We start from the raw sequence: 19068 nt of genomic DNA, 5'->3' as shown, positions 1-19068 counted from the left end.
AGTGGCGCTTGCCGGGGAGGAGCGGCCGGAAGGGACGGCGGCCGGGCAGGGACGCTCCTAGCCGCTTCTCCGCGCAGCCGAGAGAGTCGGGGTTCTTGCCGCCGACCCGCGGCGGAGGCGGCAGGGCCCCCTCGAGGCCGTCTGGCCGAGCCCCCAGAGGCTGTCCGTGGAGGCCTCGACCCGCGGCTGCCTTTCCGCAGGTGCAGCGGGGGCTCCTTGGGCGTGGGGGAGATCAGGAGCGTCCCGGGGTTCAGGGCAGCTGGAGAGGTGGTGGCCCCCTCCCCTCAAACCCTCCCCCAGGAGCCCCGGCCGCCCTGTGACGCCCCCTCCTCCTCCTCCTCCCTCTCAGGTCGCTTCCCAGCTTCGGCCTTCCGCCTCAGGATGGGTGCCTCGGGTGGGGAAGCGGCAGCGCCCAGCAGGCCCCCGGAGCCCCCGCTGCTCCCGGACCTGCCCCAGGGGCCCCTGGGCGCCTACCGGAAGAAGGCGTCCTTCGCCTGGAAGGAGATGGCCCTCTTCGTGGAGGAGGAGGACCTGGTCCGCTTCAAGGTGAGGCTCCCCTGGAAGCGCCCCCCCCGGGCCCGTCCGTCCCGGGCCCCCCACCGCGAGGGGGCCAGGAGTTCCGTCCGTCCTGCTCTTTGGGCTCCTCTCTAGATGGGGCCGTTTCTTCCGGGAGCTCTTGACGCCCCGTAATGTTGGGTTCCGTTTGGCTGGGTCGGTTTTCTTCTTCCTCTTGATCCAGGGGGTCGTTTTTGGGCAGCCTCTTGGGTCTCCCGCTTGGACTCCAGGGTCCCTTCCAAGGCTATTCTGCTTGTAGTGCTAAGGGCTGGGTTTTTTATCTAGAGTTTTAAAAAGGAGATGAAAACTAATGTCAGGAAAAGAACATAAGAAAGAAATCAAATAAGAATGATAAAAGTGCAAAAAAGGAAGGAAGAAAGGAAAGAAAGAAAAAGGAAAGAAAGAAAGATACACAAAGGTATATAAGCCATACTGATCAGCTAATAAAAGTTCTGAATTTAGTTAGGGCTTTATATACAAAAAAAGCTTGCTTTTTTGTGTGTTTTAATATTTATTTTATTTTTGGTGTTTATTTTGCTGAAATAAATTTTCCCCCTGAATCGTAGCAGGAGTATATCCAGAGTTGCTCATTGCAGTAGCGTTTCCCAGAAACCGAAGAGAATGTTTGTAATGCAGGGTTGAATTGTGGAGCTCTTAGTTGTTTGCTTGCAGATTTTTTGCTACCCAGCAAAACAATATCATTGGCACAAGTGGTTGTGGTCTTTGCTGCCTCTTTTTTTGGGTTGGGTCACAAAATGTCTGCAAGGAAACCACTCAGCTCAGAGTGCCCCAAGAACGCTGCCTTTCCAGAAACGTTGGTGATGAGAAGACTTCATACACGTACTCTCTGTCTGTCTGTCTCTCTCTCTCATACACACACACACACGGGGGGACTAAAAAGGGAAAGGCATGCAATATTTTGTTGCCAAATACAAGTTTTTAAGGGCCCGGAAGTTGCTGTGACATGAATTCTTCCTTCGAGGAGCATTCAAAGTATCCTCATCCTTCTTTTTAGCCCTAAGAGCTCCCAAACCTTTAGTTTTACAGTCCCAAAGACATGACATGCGAGCAGGAGGAAGGAGAAGGAGAAAAATGCATTCTGGGTCTTTTGGTTCATGTTCTCTTACATTGTCTTACTGCCAGAAACGGCTTAAGAATGTATGTATTGCTGACAGCTTGGAAATGACTGAAGCCTTGACTGAATTTTTTGTTGTTCATGAAGCACAAAATATTCTCGGCCCTTGAAAATGACCCTCTCTTTGCTCGTGTCCCCGGAGAAGAGTTGCCGCTTGAGAGGTACCGGGAGCTGACCTTCCTGCGCTGTCGGAAGCTTTTTGAATACGATTTTCTCATCTTGGAGGAGATTCTTGCAAACCCCCTGAAAGTGGTTGTTCTGATCAGCTGCCTGGGGATGTACGACTGGTCCCTGGGAACCAAGTACTTGCTCAACTACCAGGTAGGTGCCATTGCTCTCCCTGCATTGACACGCCGAAGCTGCGTGATCAGGAGCCAGAGTTCATTTCATTCCCTCCTTACCTTTGCTGTGAAAAGCTATTTGGTCCTAATATTCCCCCCCCCCCTTTTTTAATGTACAGTTTTACTATTTGCTTTATCTGTTTAATGTTTCTTAATAAAATGGTATTGTGTTGTGGCCCCGATTCCTGAGCCTATGCTGTCAGAGGAAGAGGACTTGGAAGATGAGGAGGAGGAACTGGGAATGCCTTCCTCCCCAGGACCTTCCTCTCTGGCAATGCCTTCCTCCCTGATAATGCCTCAGGTTTCATCAGACAACCGAGAGGAACAACCTGAGATTAATCAGGAGGAGGAGGGCATATTGGAGCAGCCCCTGACAGGGAGTCAAGAGGAAGAGTGTTGGCTTGATCCTAAGCAGCGTCGTAGGGAGAAACGTGAGCAGCAACGTAGGAGGCGTGGGAGGGTCAGAGAGTGAGCTGAGTCATTGAGCCACACCCCACAGGGGGATAAAAGTGGGTGTGCTGTCGGCTGGAACTTTGTACGGGACAAAGTTTAATCTTACTTCAGATTTTCTTCGTGAATGATTTTTGTGGACTGCCTTGTAATTTTCTGTGAGTAGATTTTTATTTGTTATCAGTTCAGACTTGGCAGGCAGAGGGTGTTGGAATGCCAAGGATATTATCAGTTCCAAAGAATTAACTCTGTGAAGTCCGAGCCAGCTTGCCTGCCTGTGTTTGTGTGAGTTTGTATTCTTTCATCTTTTGGGAAAGAAGAAAAGTGAGACAGAACAGCGTTGTATAAATAAAATTGTGATAAAATGAAAAAAAGCTATCTTGCCTGGAAGAATAGTTTAAGCATTTTCCACTTGAGCGGTGAATAGTGAAACCTCATTACACGTAAACTTTGCTGAACATTTGATGGTTCTTAATTGGTTTGTTTTTAGTTCACCGGCTTCTGTTAATGCCATAGGTGTTCAAGGACAACATTGAGAGTTCCGGATCTGAAAGACATGCAAAATTCATTGAACAAGTTGAAAGCATGGAGGTACTGCTTCTCTATTGTTTGAACCTTGAAGTTGCTGACTTTGCTTTTACAAAACTTCATGAAAAATAATAATAGGGATCTTCTCCCAAATAGGCAGCCACTCCCTTTTTCAACTTTGATCCTGTGCGTGCTGTAGCTTTTCTAGTTGCCCAGGAATTGCCCAAAGGGCAGAGAAGATGCCGCTTGCAACACTGCCGCCCAAGCTCTCCCAATCCTTGCGCCTTGGGAGCCCTTCCTTGCCCCACCCCCATAGAGGCCTCGCCGGGAAGGGATCTGCTGGGCCTTGGACCCCTGCTCTTAGCCCCGAGGCTCAGGCCCAGCGCGGAGGGGGACCAGGGGGCAACGGTGCTTTGGTGGGGCTGCCTTCCCACTCTCAAGGTCTCTTTTTTGTATCTCTCTTGGCCACAGATATTTGGATGCTTTGCACTCACCGAACTCAGCCACGGCAGCAACACCAAGAACATCCAGACAGTTGCCAGATACGACCCGGAGACGCAGGTCAGGCGGACAACGGGCAGCAACGGCGGCTTCTAGTCCGCAGTGGGATCCCACCTGTTCCATTACCGCTTCAGGGATCACGCACGCGCAGCTTCCCCCACACCAGCTGAGGCCCTGCCACGCCAATCAGCCGAGAGGAGAAAAGCTCGGGGGCCAGTCCTGCGCTTTTCTCTTCTTTTTCCTCTCAGCTGATCTTCTGAGGCTTTTTTCCCTACCAGTTTGGCCAAACCAGTAAGAATGTTTGCTATCGGTTCAGGTGAACCGGGCCAAAGCGGTAGCATGCCACCACTGCTTCTAGTCCGTAGCCTTCAGTTCCAGTAAAATGATAGCATTGGATGTGGAAACTGTGTTTAAATGGACTCGTTGGCTAACGGGGGGTCAGTTTTTCCACCAGAATCTGTCAAGGCGTTTAACTGGGGCCTTGCAAGCAACTCAGATTGCTCCATTTAACTCATGGAGGTGACTTCGCTGTGCTGGAAGGATTTAGAGGCAGGCTTTGCTGGCTCACAAGGCTGCCGGTTGTGAGGTTTCCTGTAGAAATAGCTCCCGTTTCTGCCTAAACATCCTAGGATCAAATGCATGTAACGACTACAGTTGAGGCCAAAATCTTTCTTGCTAAGTGAGACAGTTGCTAAGTGAATCACTGGAGACGTTAAATTAGTCAGACGGTTCTTAAGTGAATCCAGCTTCCCCAGTCACGTGACACCCCCGGATACTGCGACCGTCATAACTAGGAGTCAGTTGCCAAGCGCCTGAGGGTTCCTCCTGGGGCAGCGGCCTGAAGTGTGACAACCAGGCGGGAGTCTCCTTTCCCGGGGACAACGCAACGGTCCCTGCACAGCCTCTGGGGGGCCAGGAAGGAGTGCAGGGAGAGCCAGGCGAGCCCTTCCATTCCCCCCACGTGATGTGGAACCTCTCTTCCCGGCCGTGCAGGAGTTCGTTCTACACTCGCCTGACTTCGAGGCTGCCAAGTTCTGGGTTGGCAACATGGGGAAGAACGCCACGCACGCGGTGGTCTACGCCCAGCTGCACACGCCAGATGGCCAGCGCCAGGGGCTGCATTCCTTCGTGGTGCAGGTGAGGGCCGTGGCCTGGCTTCCCGGGGCTTGGCACAAGCAGGGCTGCCTTTCCTTCGTGCCGGGATGGACGATACCGTCAGCACAGCCATCGGGCCCGGTTTTCAGGCACCCTTACGGGGAGAGGCTAGGTTTGAAGTGCTGCGGGTTTCTTTGGGCCTTCAGCTGGGTGGAGAGAGTCCAGAGGTGGGTTTGCCACTGCCACCTTCTCCTCCCCCCAAGGGCTGAGTGGGGGTCACTGGCCCAAGATTGCCAACCGTGCCTTTCATGCTTAAAGCAGGACTAGAACTCATGGATCTCTCTAGCCTGGTGCTGAACCATGACTTGAGGCCAACCCTTGAGGCCACTCTTATTTATTTATTTTATTTATTTATTTATTTGATTTGCCAATTGTTTACAAGATAATAAGTATAAGTGTATACATAGTTGTGAATACATGAAATGGGTACATATAAGAAAAATAAAAGAAGAATAAGAGAAACAATAGGACAGGGACGGTAGGCACGTTGGTGCGCTTATGCACGCCCCCTACAGACCTCTTAGGAAAGGGGTGAGGTCAATAGTAGACAGTCTAAGGTTAAAGTTTTTGGGGTTTGGGGAAGAAACTACAGAGTCGGGTAGAGTATTCCAGACATTGACCACTCTATTGCTGAAGTCGTATTTCCTGCAATCAAGTTTGGTGCGGTTAACTTTGAGTTTGTATCTATTGTGTGCTCTTGTGTTGTTATGGTTGAAGCTGAAGTATTCATTGACAGGTAGGACATTGCAATGTATGATTTTATATACCATGCTTAAATCAGACCGAAGACGGCATAATTCAAGGTTTTCTAGTTCTAGAATTTCAAGTCTGGTGGCATAAGGTATTCTACAACGAGTAGAGGAGTGGAGAACTCTTCTTGTGAAATATTTCTGGACTTTCTCAATTGTGCTAATATCAGATACGTAATGTGGGTTCCAGACTGATGAACTGTATTCGAGTATTGGTCTAGCAAATGTTTTGTATGCTCTGGTTAATAGTGTGATATTACCAGAGAAAAAGCTACGTGAGGATTAGGTTAACAACTCTTAATGCCTTTTTGGCTATGTAGTTGCAGTGGGTTCTAGCACTTAGATCATTAGAGGTGAGTATTCCAAGGTCCTTTACAGAGCTTGGGTCATCAACAAGATCTTGACTATTCAGCTTGTATTTTATTTTCTGATTTTTTTTTGCCAATATGTAAGACAGAGCATTTATTTGTTGAAATTTGAAGTTGCCATTTGTTTGACCATTCTGATACATAGTCAAGATCTTTTTGTAGGGTAGCAGTATTGTCTGTGGTATTGAACAGCTTTACATCATCAGCGAAGAGAACGCAATTGCTCTTAATATGATCACAGAGGTCATTTATGTAGAGTATGAAGAGAGTTGGTCCTAGAACACTGCCTTGGGGGACACCACTATTGACAGGTACTGAATTTGATAGGACGCTCCCAATTTTGACCATTTGTTGTCTGTTTGACAGGAATTTTTCTATCCAGTTATTCAGTTGTCCAGAGATACCATAGGATTTTATGGAACACCATGTCCAGTTTTGGTCAACACAATGTAAAAAAGGGGTTGAGGCTCTAGAAAGAGGGCAGAGAAGAGCAACCAGGATGATTTTAGGGGACTGGAGGCTCAAACATTACTATCAACGGTTGCAGGAACTGGGCCTGGCTAGTCTAGGGAAGAGAAGGACCAGGGAGACAGGAGAGCAGTCTTCCAAGATTTGAGGGGCTGCCCCAGAGAGGAGGAAGGGGTCAAGCTATTTTCTAAAGCGCCTGTAGGCCAGACAAGGAATAATGGATTAAAACTGATCCAGGAGAGATCCAACCTGGAAATAAGGAGGAATTTCTGGACAGGGAGAGCAATTGAACAGAGGAAAGTCTTCCCTCCAGAAATTGTGGGTGCTGCGGCCCTGGAGGTTTTGAAGGAGAGATTGGACAGCCATTTATCTGGAATGGTATAAGATTCCTTGCCTGAGCAGGGGTTGGTCTAGAATAGGGGTCGCCACCCTTTTGGACCACCAAACTCATCATTTTAATTCCCAGAGACCACTAACCAGTTCTTTGGGCGTGGCCTAATTTGTGGGTGTGACTTGGTGGTCACGTGACTGGCTGGGCATGGCTTGTATGTAAATATTATAAATATTTATATAAACATTGAATTTTTTATAAAGATAGAGCAACTTTTACCCCAAAGCAGGCAAAGCAGGCAGGCAGATCGAGTTGCTCACAGAATCACAGATTCCTTCAGAGATCTATCTATCTGCCATTGGCTAGCTCAGCCTGTCACATAAAATTTGCTAGCAAGCAAACGCACAAACTTAACTCACAACACAACATGTATGTAAATATTGAATTTTTTTATGAAAAAAAAGATCAACTTTTACCCAAAATCAGGCAAAGGCAGATTGAGTTGCTCACAGAATCATTCAGTCTATTCAATCTATCTGCCATCGGCTAGCTCAGTCTCTCAAATTTGCTTGCCATGAATCTGCACTGAATAACTGAACCTTCAGTCCTAAGAGAGGTTCGGCTGTGCTTAAAAGCAGAGCTGAAGATCTAAAGACTAGCTAGAAAGCTAGAAATCCAACCATTTCCTGCTTCCTAGCTAATCTAAATCTCCCGGCACAGCAAAACAGCTGATGGTTGGAAAAATAGCAATTTAGCAGGCAACTTTGCCAGGTAAGGAGTGAGTGGGCGGGGAGGGTTCCCGCGGGCCATGTGGGCGGCGCTGCCTTGTGTTTCTGCACAGCCTGGATTAATTGCTTTGGGGGTGGGTGCTCTGGGGGTGAGATTTCTCTGCGGCCCACCAAAATTTTCTCACAGCCCAGCAGTGGGCCCACCGGTTGGCGACCGCTGGTCTAGGAGACCTCCAAGGTCCCTGCCCACTCGGTTCTCTTCTGCTGTGATTAGACCATGCAAAACGTGGCATGTTTTTCATTGCTTGTGATCAAACCCAGCCTCAGTCATCCCTGAAGCCAAGGAGAGCCAGGGTGGTGAGGTGTTGTCCTAGGCCCAGGGAGACCCAGGTGTGCTGGGTGGTCCACCTATAATTTTAGGTCTTATGGCCACTCACTGGTGCAGGATTCCAGGCAGCTCGGATCCCGCCAGGCTCACGTTCACCCCCGACCAAGAAAGTGAACTGGGGGACTGGTGTCAGCAGGGATACCGCGTAGCCCTGGTGGAAGTGTCCCCGTCCCCCCTGGGGAGCCAGAGTCCCAGGCAGTGGTGGCCCCAGGGCCCCTTCCCAACGTCTTCTTTTCCTTGGTTCAAAGCCCCAGGGAACTGCCTCAATCCCTCCGCAGGGCTCAGCCGACTTCCCTGGGCAACCTTTCTTGGCTGATTGCCTGACTTGGAGGCAAACCTCAACAAAAGATGCCCAGGGAGATTCTCAGTCATCCAGCTCCTGGTTGTCCCAAAGGTGCTTTTCCCAGAACTGAGGAAGCTTTTTGCATGAGAAATGGTGAAAGGTTTCCAAAGATCAAAAGGAAAATGCAGTTGCCTCTTGGACAAAGCACCTTTGTGATGATAACGATAGCAGCAAAACGTAGCCCTGCAGCCCCATCGTCTAAGCCAGAGGAACCGGTCTCTTGGTTTCAATTTCCCATTCTTCTGTGCTTACAGATCCGAGACCCAAAGACGCTGCTTCCAATGCCAGGTGTGATGGTTGGTGACATAGGCAGGAAACTTGGACAGAATGGCTTGGATAATGGGTGAGTGCCTGTCAGGTTCCGTCACACGACCGAAAGGAAGCCCAACAGCCACCACAGGGTCTGCTGTGATAAGCAGTTCCTCTCCCTCTGGAGTGCATGCCGACACTTAACTGACCAGCTGCCAGACCATGCAAGCAGAGATCACAGCCAGGGCTAGTCACTTAGCTCTCCCCACCACCTTTATACACCCGATGTGCCCTGCCCCAATTACCCCGGCACGGCCCAACCAATTATCCCGGCACACCGCGACCGGCAGGCACAACCTCACATAGTCTCTTCCCAAGAGGAGCTCACCCCACAGCGGTCGGTCCTATGCGATTTCCCTCTCAGCTCTTCTGCCGTCGCTTGAGTTACGCCTGCCGGTTCACGGCAGCTAAAGGATCGGGAGTCACAGGGTTTTGTAGCAATGTCCACGGCTGCCCGCCCCCCCCGCCCCCAAATGGCAGCCCACGGATGGCGTTGGGCTGACAGTATCTTTCAGGCGCATGCAACCTGTATTTCCACCCAGGGTGATGGTTAAGGCTAAGGCACCAGGTTAGGAACTGGGAGAGTCGGCGTTCTAGTCCCATGGTGGGCACAGAGCCACCTGGGTGATCTTGGGCCAGTCCCTCCTTTTCAGGGCAGGCCACTCTCAAAATCTTGCCAAGAAAATAGGAAGGGTTTCTCTAGTCAGTCAAGACTGACTCAAAGGCACCCCAGAAATGAATAACTTCAGAAATGTCAGGGTCCCAAGGCCTTCTGGAGGCAACAGCATTCCAGGATACTTCTAAATGTCTAAATAAATAGAAGGATCCTTTTTTTAAAGCCCGTTAGATTTTCCTCTCCCATGGCCTGCCACAGCTTAGACATTTAGGAAAAGAAAGACCCTCGGCTCCCTCGATGATTGATTGAAGGGAGAGGTTCTTTTAATAAAGCAAAGCTGGATCCGACCATTCCTGCGCAAAGGTCACACCTTTTCCCCTCCCCTGCCCTCCTGCTTTGACCAATCCATCGGTGTCCAATAGGATGCCTTTCTGATGTTTTGGGAACGGCTTGGATACTTGGCACCTCTCGATGGAGTGTTGCGTCCTGTTCCCAAGCCATCTGGTCCTTGGCGGCTGGTTCACTCCAGGTTGGCACGTCTGCTTTCTCGTTCCCAGGCCGGGACTTTACTTCGCCTGATTCCTCTCCTCTGCCCCAGTCTGGATGGGGAAGGCCAGTCCCTGGGTGGGAGACCTGCAGGGACCTTGAGGCGCTGGGCGAGGCTGCCGCTTAAAATCCTTCCCGCAGGAAGGGCAGCCAGGCCAGCTGCTCCCAGGACATCTGCCCCTGGGGGAGGGGAGGGAGGGAGGGGGGGTGTCCTGTGCCAAGGCGCAGCGGGGGCTGCCAGGTCTCCCTGCTTTGGCTGGAAGAAGGGGGGTCCAAACGTGCTCCGTGGCGAGTGGCTGTTCTGTGCTGAGGCCGGGAGGCCCCCCACTTTAGCCCTCCTCAGGCATGATATTCTTCCGATTAAAATCGAATTCCGATTTTGGGGAATCGCCCCCTTTCCCCCCACCCCTTCTTCTCCTCCTTCCCCTCCCTCGGAGGCCCGAGTCAGGAGTTGCTGGCGCGGCTCCGCGCGGCTCCAGTCCCGCGTTGCCTCAGGAAGGGAAAGGCAAAAAGGAAGAGCCGCGGCGGTGCTTTGCAACGGCAGCAGCGGCTCCTGGTTTTGCCTTTCCCTTCCCGAGGCAACGCGGGACTGGAGCGCGTGGAGCTGCGCCAGTGGTAGCAACTCCTGACAGCCCCAGCCGGATACCTGAGCGGAGCCGGGCGGTGCGGCGGAGGCCGCTGAGTGGCAGGAAAGGGAGCTGGGCCAGCCACAGACCAGCCTCCGTGTAACACGCCGCCGCCCGGCCCTGGCGAGGAAGGCAGCGGGCGCTCCCGGGCACGCGGCGGGGGTCTCTTTTGGCCGGCCCCGATTTTTTTTTTCAGAGCGGAATATCATGCCTGTCTCCTGAAACCGCCAGGTTTGCCCTGTTCCACCAAGTGAGGATCCCCAGAAGGAACCTGCTGAGCCGCACAGGGGACGTCAATGCTGAAGGGAAATACACGAGCGCCTTCAAGGTAGGAGCTCTGCCTTTTGGGAGGGTTTGTGTTCCTTTAACCCCACCTCCATTCCTTTTCCCAAAAACAGTTCAAGGCGGGGGACAGGCCTAACCCCCCTCCCCCTCCTTCCCTTTTCCCCACAGCAACAACCCCGTGGAGTGGGGTGGGCTGACGGGGGGACTGGCCCAGAGTCACCACTACGGGCTAATGTGGGACTAGAACTCTCTGTCTCCTGGTTTCCAGCCTGGCGCCGTCCGCACTGGGCTGGATGGAGGCCCTTGACCATGTGGGCGCTGCCTTCCGCTCTCCCTGCTTCTTCCTCACGGGCTGTTTTTCGGCCGAGTGGGGACTGGATCTCGCCGTGTTCATCTCTTCCTCGCGGGACGGTTGTGTTTCCCCAGGATCACAAGCGGCGCTTGGGGGCTTCGCTGGGCACCTTGTCCAGCGGGAGAGTAATGATCATCGCCATGTCCGTGGCCAATCTGAAGCTGGCCGTCTCCATCGCCATTCGCTTCTCCGCCACCCGGCGCCAGTTCGGCCCAAGCGACGCCGAGGAGATTCCCGTCCTGGAGTACCAAATGCAGGTAAAGGCAGCAGCCCGGCTCAAGGGGAAGACTAGTTCTCACCAGGCGCAACGGATTTCGCGGTGCAGGTAGCCTCTGCCTCCTATCACTCAGGATGCCGTCACCCAGGTGGCCTGGGCAGTGGCAGCCCTCCATGGAGTCCCTGATTGCCGGGTGAAATTCCACAAGAAACGGCCCTACGGTGGCCGGTAAGTCTCCGCCCAAGAGTTCCCTGAAGGCAGCCACCCCCACCAGCACAAGCCAGCCAGCAGCAGAGGCAGGAGGCAGAGGCACGCGTCAAGCAAGGTGGAGTTTTTCCAAGGCCAGTGGAGGCCATGCCAAAGGCAAACAACTCTTCCTGAGGGAGACAGTTCCCCCCTCCCCTGCCACTCCGGCCTCTGCTGAAGCCAGCCCATGCCGGGTGGCCCTTGGGGGAGGGGCGGCGGCCTCATGGGGAGGCAGCACGCCCTCTTAGGAGAGCCGGGGATGGGCTGCCTTATGTGCCGTCCCCTTTCTGTAGCTGTGGTAACGTCGAATGGTCGTAAAGCAGAGCCTGTCGTTAAGCAAGGACTGCTTACGGCATCCTTTTGGCCAGCAGTCTTGCCTGGGGCTTTGCAAAGCTCCCGGCCCGGCCCTCCTGGGGAGCCCGTTCTGCTTTGGGAGCAGAGTGGACCGAGATCTCTTCTTCCCTCCGTGGCTGCTCCCTCCACGTTTGATTGGAAAAGACTCATTTGAAAGAGGACGCAAGTTCAGACTTGGAAGGGCCCCAGGCGGCCTTTGGTGGGGGGCAGGAGGAGCAGAAGGCGGGGGGTGTTGGGGGAGCCTGGGTGAGGGTTTCCGGAGTTGGGGTTCCCCCAAGAGCCCCGGGCGAGGGGCGTCCGCTGTGCGAGGGCATGCCCCCCCCCCAGCGCCCGTCTCCCTCCCGTTGCAGCAGTGGCGCCTGCTGCCTTACCTGGCGGCCACCTACGCCCTGGACTACTTCTCCCGGGAGCTCTTCCTGCGGTTCATGGAGTTCCACATTGGGCTGCTGATGAAGGACAAGGGTACCCTGCAGGTGAGGCCCAGGCTCTGGGGTGGGGTCCCTGGGCGGGGAGGGCTGCGCCATGACCCGGGCGGGCCCCACTCCCTTTGGCGTGGCTCCGGTGGGAGCGGCCTTGGGTTCCTCCGGGACTGCGGGGATCCTCCTGTCCACTGGATGAAATGCCTCCCTCGCCACTTTGAAGGGGCAATTTTGGGTGGAAACCATTGGATGAATACAGGCAGTCCTCCACTTACAGCGGTTCATTTAGTGACTGCTCCTAAGTTATCACGGCAGTGAGAAAAAGGGACTTACGACTGTTTTCCACACTTGACAGCCATTGCGGCCTCCCCACAGCCACCCAATCAAAACTCTGGCGCTTGGCAACTGACCCGTACTTACGACGGTCGCCATGTCCCGGGGTCCCCTTCTTGCAACCGTCTGACAGGCAACGTCCCGGGGGGGGGGGCGGATTCCCTGAACTGCTGAGGGGCAAACTTCACCTGCTACAAAGTGTCAATCCCTCAACAACGGTGGCAAGAAAGGTGGTAAAACGGGGTGCAATCCCCTTGACAAAATGTCTCACTTAGCGACAAAAATTTTGGACTCCGTTGTGGTCGTAAGTTGAGGACTGCCTGTACATTTATAATGGAACCTCTCAGGTTTACGGAATAGGGGTGGGTGTGTTGCAACAGTTTTTCTATTTTTGAATAAGTAGGCAGAGGGAGTCGGTGGGCCCCTGAGGGAGGCCGGAGGCTGCTGGGACGGTTTCCCTCTCGCCCAGTTCTGCCCTCCGGCCTGCCTTGCCCCAGCGAGAGAGGGAGTGGGGGGTGCCTGCCGGAGGGGAGGGGAGCTGGGGTGGTGACCGCTCTCTCCTCCCTCCCTCCCTCCCTCTCCCCTCAGGCCGAGCTGGGCCGCGAGATCCACGCCTTGTCCAGCTCGGGCAAGCCCCTCGCCTCCTGGCTCGCCCAGGAAGCCATCCAGGAATGCCGGGAAGCCTGCGGGGGACACGGCTACCTTGCCAGTAAGTGGGGCCGCTCTCCCCCAAGCCCCCTGCCAGCAGTCGGGGGGCTTAATCTCCACAAGAGGATCAAGGTGAAAAGAAGCAGGTAAAATCCTCGGCCCCCTTTGAGCCCAACATCCCGGTTGTCCAGGGAGCTGCTTGTTCAGTGAGTTTTGCCCCGTTTTGCGGCCTTCCTTGCCACGGTGCTGAGGGAAATGGCGGCAAGGGTCCGGCGAGTCACGCTGACTTGAGGAAATCCGGCCTCCCCATTGGGACGTTGCCTGTCAGGAGGGCTCAAAGGGGGATCACGTCATCCCAGGGACACGGCAACCGTCGTAACTATGAGACGGTTGCCAAGCGCCTGAGCTTTGTTCACGGGAGGGGAGGCTGCAACGCTCGTCAAGTGGGGGAAACGGCCATAAGCCCCTTGTTGTTCAGTGATGTGGCAGCTTTGAAGGGCCCCCAAGTGGACCGTGGTGAGGGGAGACCTCCTGTCGCTCGCTCCCTCTGGGCAGCTGCCTGCCTTCGACCGAGCCCCCTGCCCTTTGGGATCCAGGCTCCTGGGAGGCTGGGAAAGCGCCAGAGGCTGGCAGAAGGGGCCCCTCCAGTCTTCCCAGGGAAAGGGACCCCGGGGCCCTCCTGGGATGCTCCCCCCTCAGCACCAGAGAGTTGGGCACGCCCTGTGGGTCCACGTTTAGAACTCCCTCGACCTGCACAGGGGCTCTGGGGGCTTTTAAGAGGCGGCAGCTCCTTCGTAATGTCCCTTGTGTGCGCTTCGTCCCCAGTGAATCGCCTGGGCGACATCCGTAACGACAATGACCCCAACTGCACCTACGAAGGAGACAACAACGTTTTGCTGCAGCAAACAAGCAACTACCTGCTGCGCTGGATGAGCGAGAGATCGCAAGGTGGGGTGGATGGAGAGGACTGGGGGTTGCCCTGCTCGGAGCTCAGCAGACGCAGAGAAGAGCCAGAGAGGCCGCGAGGACCTGGTTTTGGGTCTGATGTGTCTCTGGCGCTTTGCCTACAGGCCACCCTGTTTCGTCGCCTATGGGATCGGTTGATTTCTTAAACGATTACGATGCTATTCTCCGTCAGACCTTCGTCCTTCCGGATGCCCAGGACCTCATGGACTCCTCAGGTGGCTCTCTTTCCCCTTCTGGGGTGGGCTGCAGGGACCTCCTTCTGGGTCACGGAATGTTCCAGAGGAGACCCGCCTGCTCTGTGGTTCTTGCGCTGGTGGGCAGCTCCTCAGCTGTTGGGGCTGGAAGCGGCCTGGGCGGCCTGGCCCTCCTGAGCCAGGGGGCCGGTGGGAGGGCTAGAGGGGAGTCACCAGAAGGGCGGCTTGAAGACATTCGCAGTCTGGCTCCTGAAAGGAAGAGCCCCCATCTTGGTGCCTCGTGTGAACCTCTCAATGTTTGTGAAAATGGGCTCCTCTCCCTGGGATCTGTTGGTCTTTACAACCTGCACGCAAGGAGAAAGATTCCACTTGGTGGATATTATGGCCCTGGCTTCTGGCGATGCCCCTGAGGCCTCCGGGGATGTCTGTGACACGTATTGCTGCTCGCTCTGTCCCCGTTACCCCCCTTGAATTGCCCGACTGAACGCATAAAACAGCTGCCCTTCCTCCTCCAGCGTCCTTGAGGGCCTACAAGTGGCTGGTGTGTTACTTGCTCCGAGGAAGCATCCAGAAACTGAGGAAGCAGGAGGAAAGCGGCTGTGCTGAGTTTGAGGCCAAGAACAACAGCCAGGTAACTCCCGCTTCCAATTCCAGAGAGTTTCTTGGTTTTCCTTCAAGGCAGGGGAGCAGCCTCCGCTCACTTTAACCCCACGGAGACCCTTGGGGGGGCGAAGACGCAACTTGTTAGATTTGCATCTGCTCTTCCTCCTGAAGTACCCTTGGCCTTTTTTTCCAACAGGTGTATTATTGCCGTTCTCTAGCTATAGCTTTTATTGAGCATACGGTGTTGGAAAAGTACCACAAACACGTGCACAGTCCCAGCACACCAGTTAATCTCCAGCCGGTACTAAAGCATATTTGTTCGCTCTATGGACTCTGGTCTTTGAATAAGCACACGGCAATACTCTACCAAGGTGAGGTTGGCCTTAGGTCTTCTGGTGAGCTCCATGACCCATGAATACCTTTCTTGCAAAACACTTACAATTCACCTTATCTGCTAACCCGCTGAGAAATTAAAGTGCCCAAATTGCACCGTTTACTATCAGGGCGAAATACATTTCAGGCTTACCATTTCAGCCTCTGCGCTTTTGCATTTTAGATTTTGAGTCGTGCCTCTTTTTCTAGAGAGGAGTGGTGTGTTTCTCTTGTGTAACTTGAGTAAAGCATCAGGGCCAGGCGGGGTCTTAAGTAAAATCGGCAGACTGGCTTGCTACTTCCAAGCCTGGCTTGGTTGCTGCCGAATGCTCTGGATTCCCTTGTTAAGAGACACTGCTCCTCCGCAGGCCTCACACACACACACACACACACACACACACACCTACATACACACACACACATACATACCTACCTCAGCAGGCTACTAAGGAAGGCCATGCAGCACTTTGGATTCAGTATCCCCTCTCTCCCCCACCCTGAGGTGTTGGCGGGGCCAGGCAATTGTGGGAAGAGGAGCCAGTGTCTCTTGGATCTGCCTGTCCAGGCCCTTCCGCACTCGGAGGCTCCCTTTGCAAATCCCCAGGTGCTGCCTGTCTCTGGGCAGGAGTATTTCCTCCCCACTCCTTTTCAGTGGGACCCCTTTTCGCCCTCCTCCACACACAGGAGACAGTCCTGCCCTCCACCCAGGAAGAGCAGCTCCCTCCTGAATCCCCTCCTAACCCCTTTTCCTTCCTTCCTTCCTTCCTTCCTTCCTTCCTTCCTTCCTTCCTTCCTTCCTTCCTTCCTTCCTTCCTTCCTTCCCAGTGAGATGTGGGACCCTTTCCCAGTCGTGCCGTTTCCCTGTCTTGTGGTCAGGAAAGCCTGGAATGCAAAGCACTGGAGCTTTGTTGAACCTCAGTTCAGCACCTTTGCTTTATTTGGGGGGTTATTTCTGCGTATTGTGAACCCAACAGGAACTTGGAAGTGTTTCATTCTGATCGTGTCGTTGCTCTAACTACGTTTCAGGTGGCTACCTTTCCGGGGAAAATGCCGGTAAACTGATACAGGATTCAATTCTGGAACTTTGTTCAAAGGTGCGTTTCAGGAGGGACTATTGAGATCTTGGAAGGGTGTCGATCCCACCAGATTTCAGGGGGTGTTTAAGTGTGCAAGGCATGAGGATCCCCACCTGCAATGTAAGAGAAGACACGCAATGTAAGAGAAGACACAGGGAGCTCTTCCTATCCTGAACCTCCCCGTGTTTAGCTTCGGTGCTTGGCCACAAGCTATGTCCTCCCTTTCCAGACCAAGCAGGTAACCGGCTTGCCCTTCCCAGCAAGTTGCAGCCAGTTCAGATCCCTGCAGCGAGGGGGAAATTTGGATTGAGAGAAACAAGAGGGGCCACTTCCCATCTGCCTCCCAGAGCTGCATTTCCCAAATTCAAGCTCCCTTGGTCCACTCTAAAGGGAGTCTTTGGCAATCCCTGTCTGGGGTTATTACCCTGGTGTCATTCATGAAAATGTGTGAGCCAAGTTCTCTGAAACAAAGCAAGTAGGGACACAGCTTCCAAACCAAGTCCTCTCTAGAGCAGGCTTTGCCTGGCCAGTTCTGCTGGCCTTCTACAGTTGTGTGGCCGAACTCCTCTAACGCGATGGGCGGTTTCTCTCCTCTTCCCTTTCTCAACACCCCCCTCTCTCCTAGCTGAAGGACGAAGCAGTGGCTCTGGTGGATGTCATTGCCCCCGACTTTATCCTCAGTTCCCGATTGCCAAGGCCGATGGAGAGGTAAGCGGGGCTGCCCCCCCCCCCCTTGTGGGTCCGTCTTCTAGCCCATCTTCTTGCTTTCTGAATTGCACTGCAGAAATGCATCCCAATCTCTGGTGCCAGTTTCCTTTTCCTTCCCTCAAAAACCTGCTTTGACCGAAACCTTTCTTGTTTTTTGTGACGTTTCTCCAGCTATATAAAAATCTGTGGGGTGCGGTTCTTCAGAGCCCCAAGAGCCTGGAAAGGCCTTCCTGGTGGTCAGAATTTTGTAACAACAAACCTGTCGTGGGCAAGTTGAGGTCCAGAATGTAAACAAGAAAGCCCATCAAGAGCTGCTAGTGAACCTTCATCACAGGAGGGAAAGGATCATGTTAAAGGAAATGAAAGAAGACACCGAGCAACACGGCCTCCCCGTGGAAGCTTCCCTGGACCGACTCCTTGTCTGCTTTCCAAATGATAGAATATCCCTTCAGTTCAGCATTCTTGACACTTAAGGTCCAGTTGCTTCTCGGACAATCTTCTGTTAAAATAGCTTTCTGTCCATAAATTAATGACCATGTTGAAAGCCAGCAGCTTTTTTTTTTGTAGATGTCCCTTTAAATATTTGCATTTGGTCCATGAGATCAATATCATCCTAGTCTTCAGGAAAGGCTTTAAGTTTGAATTAAGTTGTGTTATTATTTTGCATCTGAGGTCAGTGTTCCGTCTCATCACGGAAGGAAAAATAAGCAGCAGCCCAATCCTCTAGCACAGTGGTCCCCAACCTTTTTTGTACCACGGACCGGTACAAATGATCCATGGACCGGAACCGGCATCAGCACGCACGACCAAGGCAAGGCGAGCCGAGCGACCGGCCAGCCAGCCGTCCCCCGCTTCTCCCTGCCACCTTCAACTCCTCCTTTATACCTTTTTTGTGCTTTTCGGGCTCTTTCTTAATCTCCTCCTGAGTAACGCGAGACTCCACCGCCATTGGGACGGCTCTTCGTTCGAAGCCGCCCCCCCCCCCTTTGACGAAACTAAGGCGCGAGGATTCCTTCAGCACCCAAACGCCGCTTTCCAACCGACGACAAGCTCACCCGGAAGCACTTTCTCAAGTGCCGTCGAAACAAGATGGCGGCGCCCAAGCAAAATAGGTGGTCCGGTACAAAATGATCCACGGACCAGTACCGGTCCGGGGCCCGGTGGTTGGGGACCCCTGCTCTAGCAAACAGGAAAGGCATATTTAAGTTCCTCTGAGACGTTCTGGAATGCTTTTCTTTCCTCTTTTTTTTTTAATTCCCCACCTGTTTTTAAGGTTTTAAAACGATAATAACCGCTGGAGAGAAAGCTCTGAATGCCTCTCTGGCCTTCCAGCTGCTGGAGGCCTGGAAGGCTCTGCTAGGGAAGAGCAACCTGTCTCCAAAGGGAGGGGAAGGGGACCTGGAGAGGCCCTGGCCATGGACTTGGCACGTCCCCTCCCTCCCTCCCTCCCTCTCCCTTCGGATGAGGAAACCTTTCGCCTCCTTTTTCCAGCCAGTCTGCTGGTGAGGCCTGGTTCTTCCTAGCTGGGATCCTCAATCCAGACTCTGCTCTGAATCAGGGAAGGGGCCCATTTCTGTTCTTAACATGATCGAATCTCAGGGCTGGAACCCAACCCTGAAGGGAGATGCTGAGGAAATAACGTTTACTCAGCTGGGATCTATTATGGGCTGGCTACTGCATCCTTTTGATTCCTGCTCCCTCCACCTATAAGGTAACCTGGGCCTGGTTGACTCAGTTTCCCACAGAGATGTATGCCTGTACAGTAATAAAAAGATACTAATGATGTTTGTTTTCAGTATGTCCATTCAAATTCACAACAGCTGACAAACACAACTAAATTGTCTGACAAACACGTAAACGCTCACCGTGAGATCTGAAAGAAAAGGCATCTGCAACAAGAACCTGGCAATATTCATGGTAGGGTAGAGTTCAACCATTCCACAAATTTGTCACTCTGTACTGTGTGAGGAGGCCACCTTGCATGCAAAGAACTGGGCACCCAGCATTTCCTTCACTGAGCTTCAGTTCCTTCTTGCTCTTGGGTTGAGGACATTCCTGTCGGATTTATTCCAGGATGAGAGCGTACATGTTCTGCTCCAACAGAAGGAATCTGTTGCAACTGGCTCAGTTACAGGGAAGAGCATCTAGGGATAATCCT

General features: G+C 53.3%; 1 protein-coding gene across 1 annotated transcript; it reads left to right on the top strand.

Annotated features, from left to right (window-relative positions):
• The first annotated feature begins 13 nt into the window (after window positions 1-13).
• ACOX3 (acyl-CoA oxidase 3, pristanoyl) lies at window positions 14-17333 on the top strand. The gene is given in 18 exon segments (XM_087963707.1): window positions 14-546; window positions 1778-2011; window positions 2998-3072; window positions 3481-3570; window positions 4504-4647; window positions 8295-8383; window positions 10369-10465; window positions 10849-11031; window positions 11942-12064; window positions 12932-13052; window positions 13817-13939; window positions 14062-14172; window positions 14667-14782; window positions 14951-15125; window positions 16153-16220; window positions 16828-16882; window positions 16885-16910; window positions 17082-17333. Coding segments are annotated over 18 exon segments (2115 nt in total). The 5' UTR covers window positions 14-381; the 3' UTR covers window positions 17202-17333.
• The last annotated feature ends 1735 nt before the right edge of the window (window positions 17334-19068 follow it).

The sequence above is a fragment of the Notechis scutatus genome, chromosome 4, assembly GCF_049901735.1.
Source record: "Notechis scutatus isolate UNSWTSFEM ecotype Mainland chromosome 4, rNotScu1.2, whole genome shotgun sequence".
In the NCBI taxonomy this organism is placed as follows: domain Eukaryota; kingdom Metazoa; phylum Chordata; class Lepidosauria; order Squamata; family Elapidae; genus Notechis; species Notechis scutatus.
The sequence above is the reverse complement of the archived record's forward strand: the minus strand, read 5'-3'. Positions and strand labels throughout refer to the sequence as shown.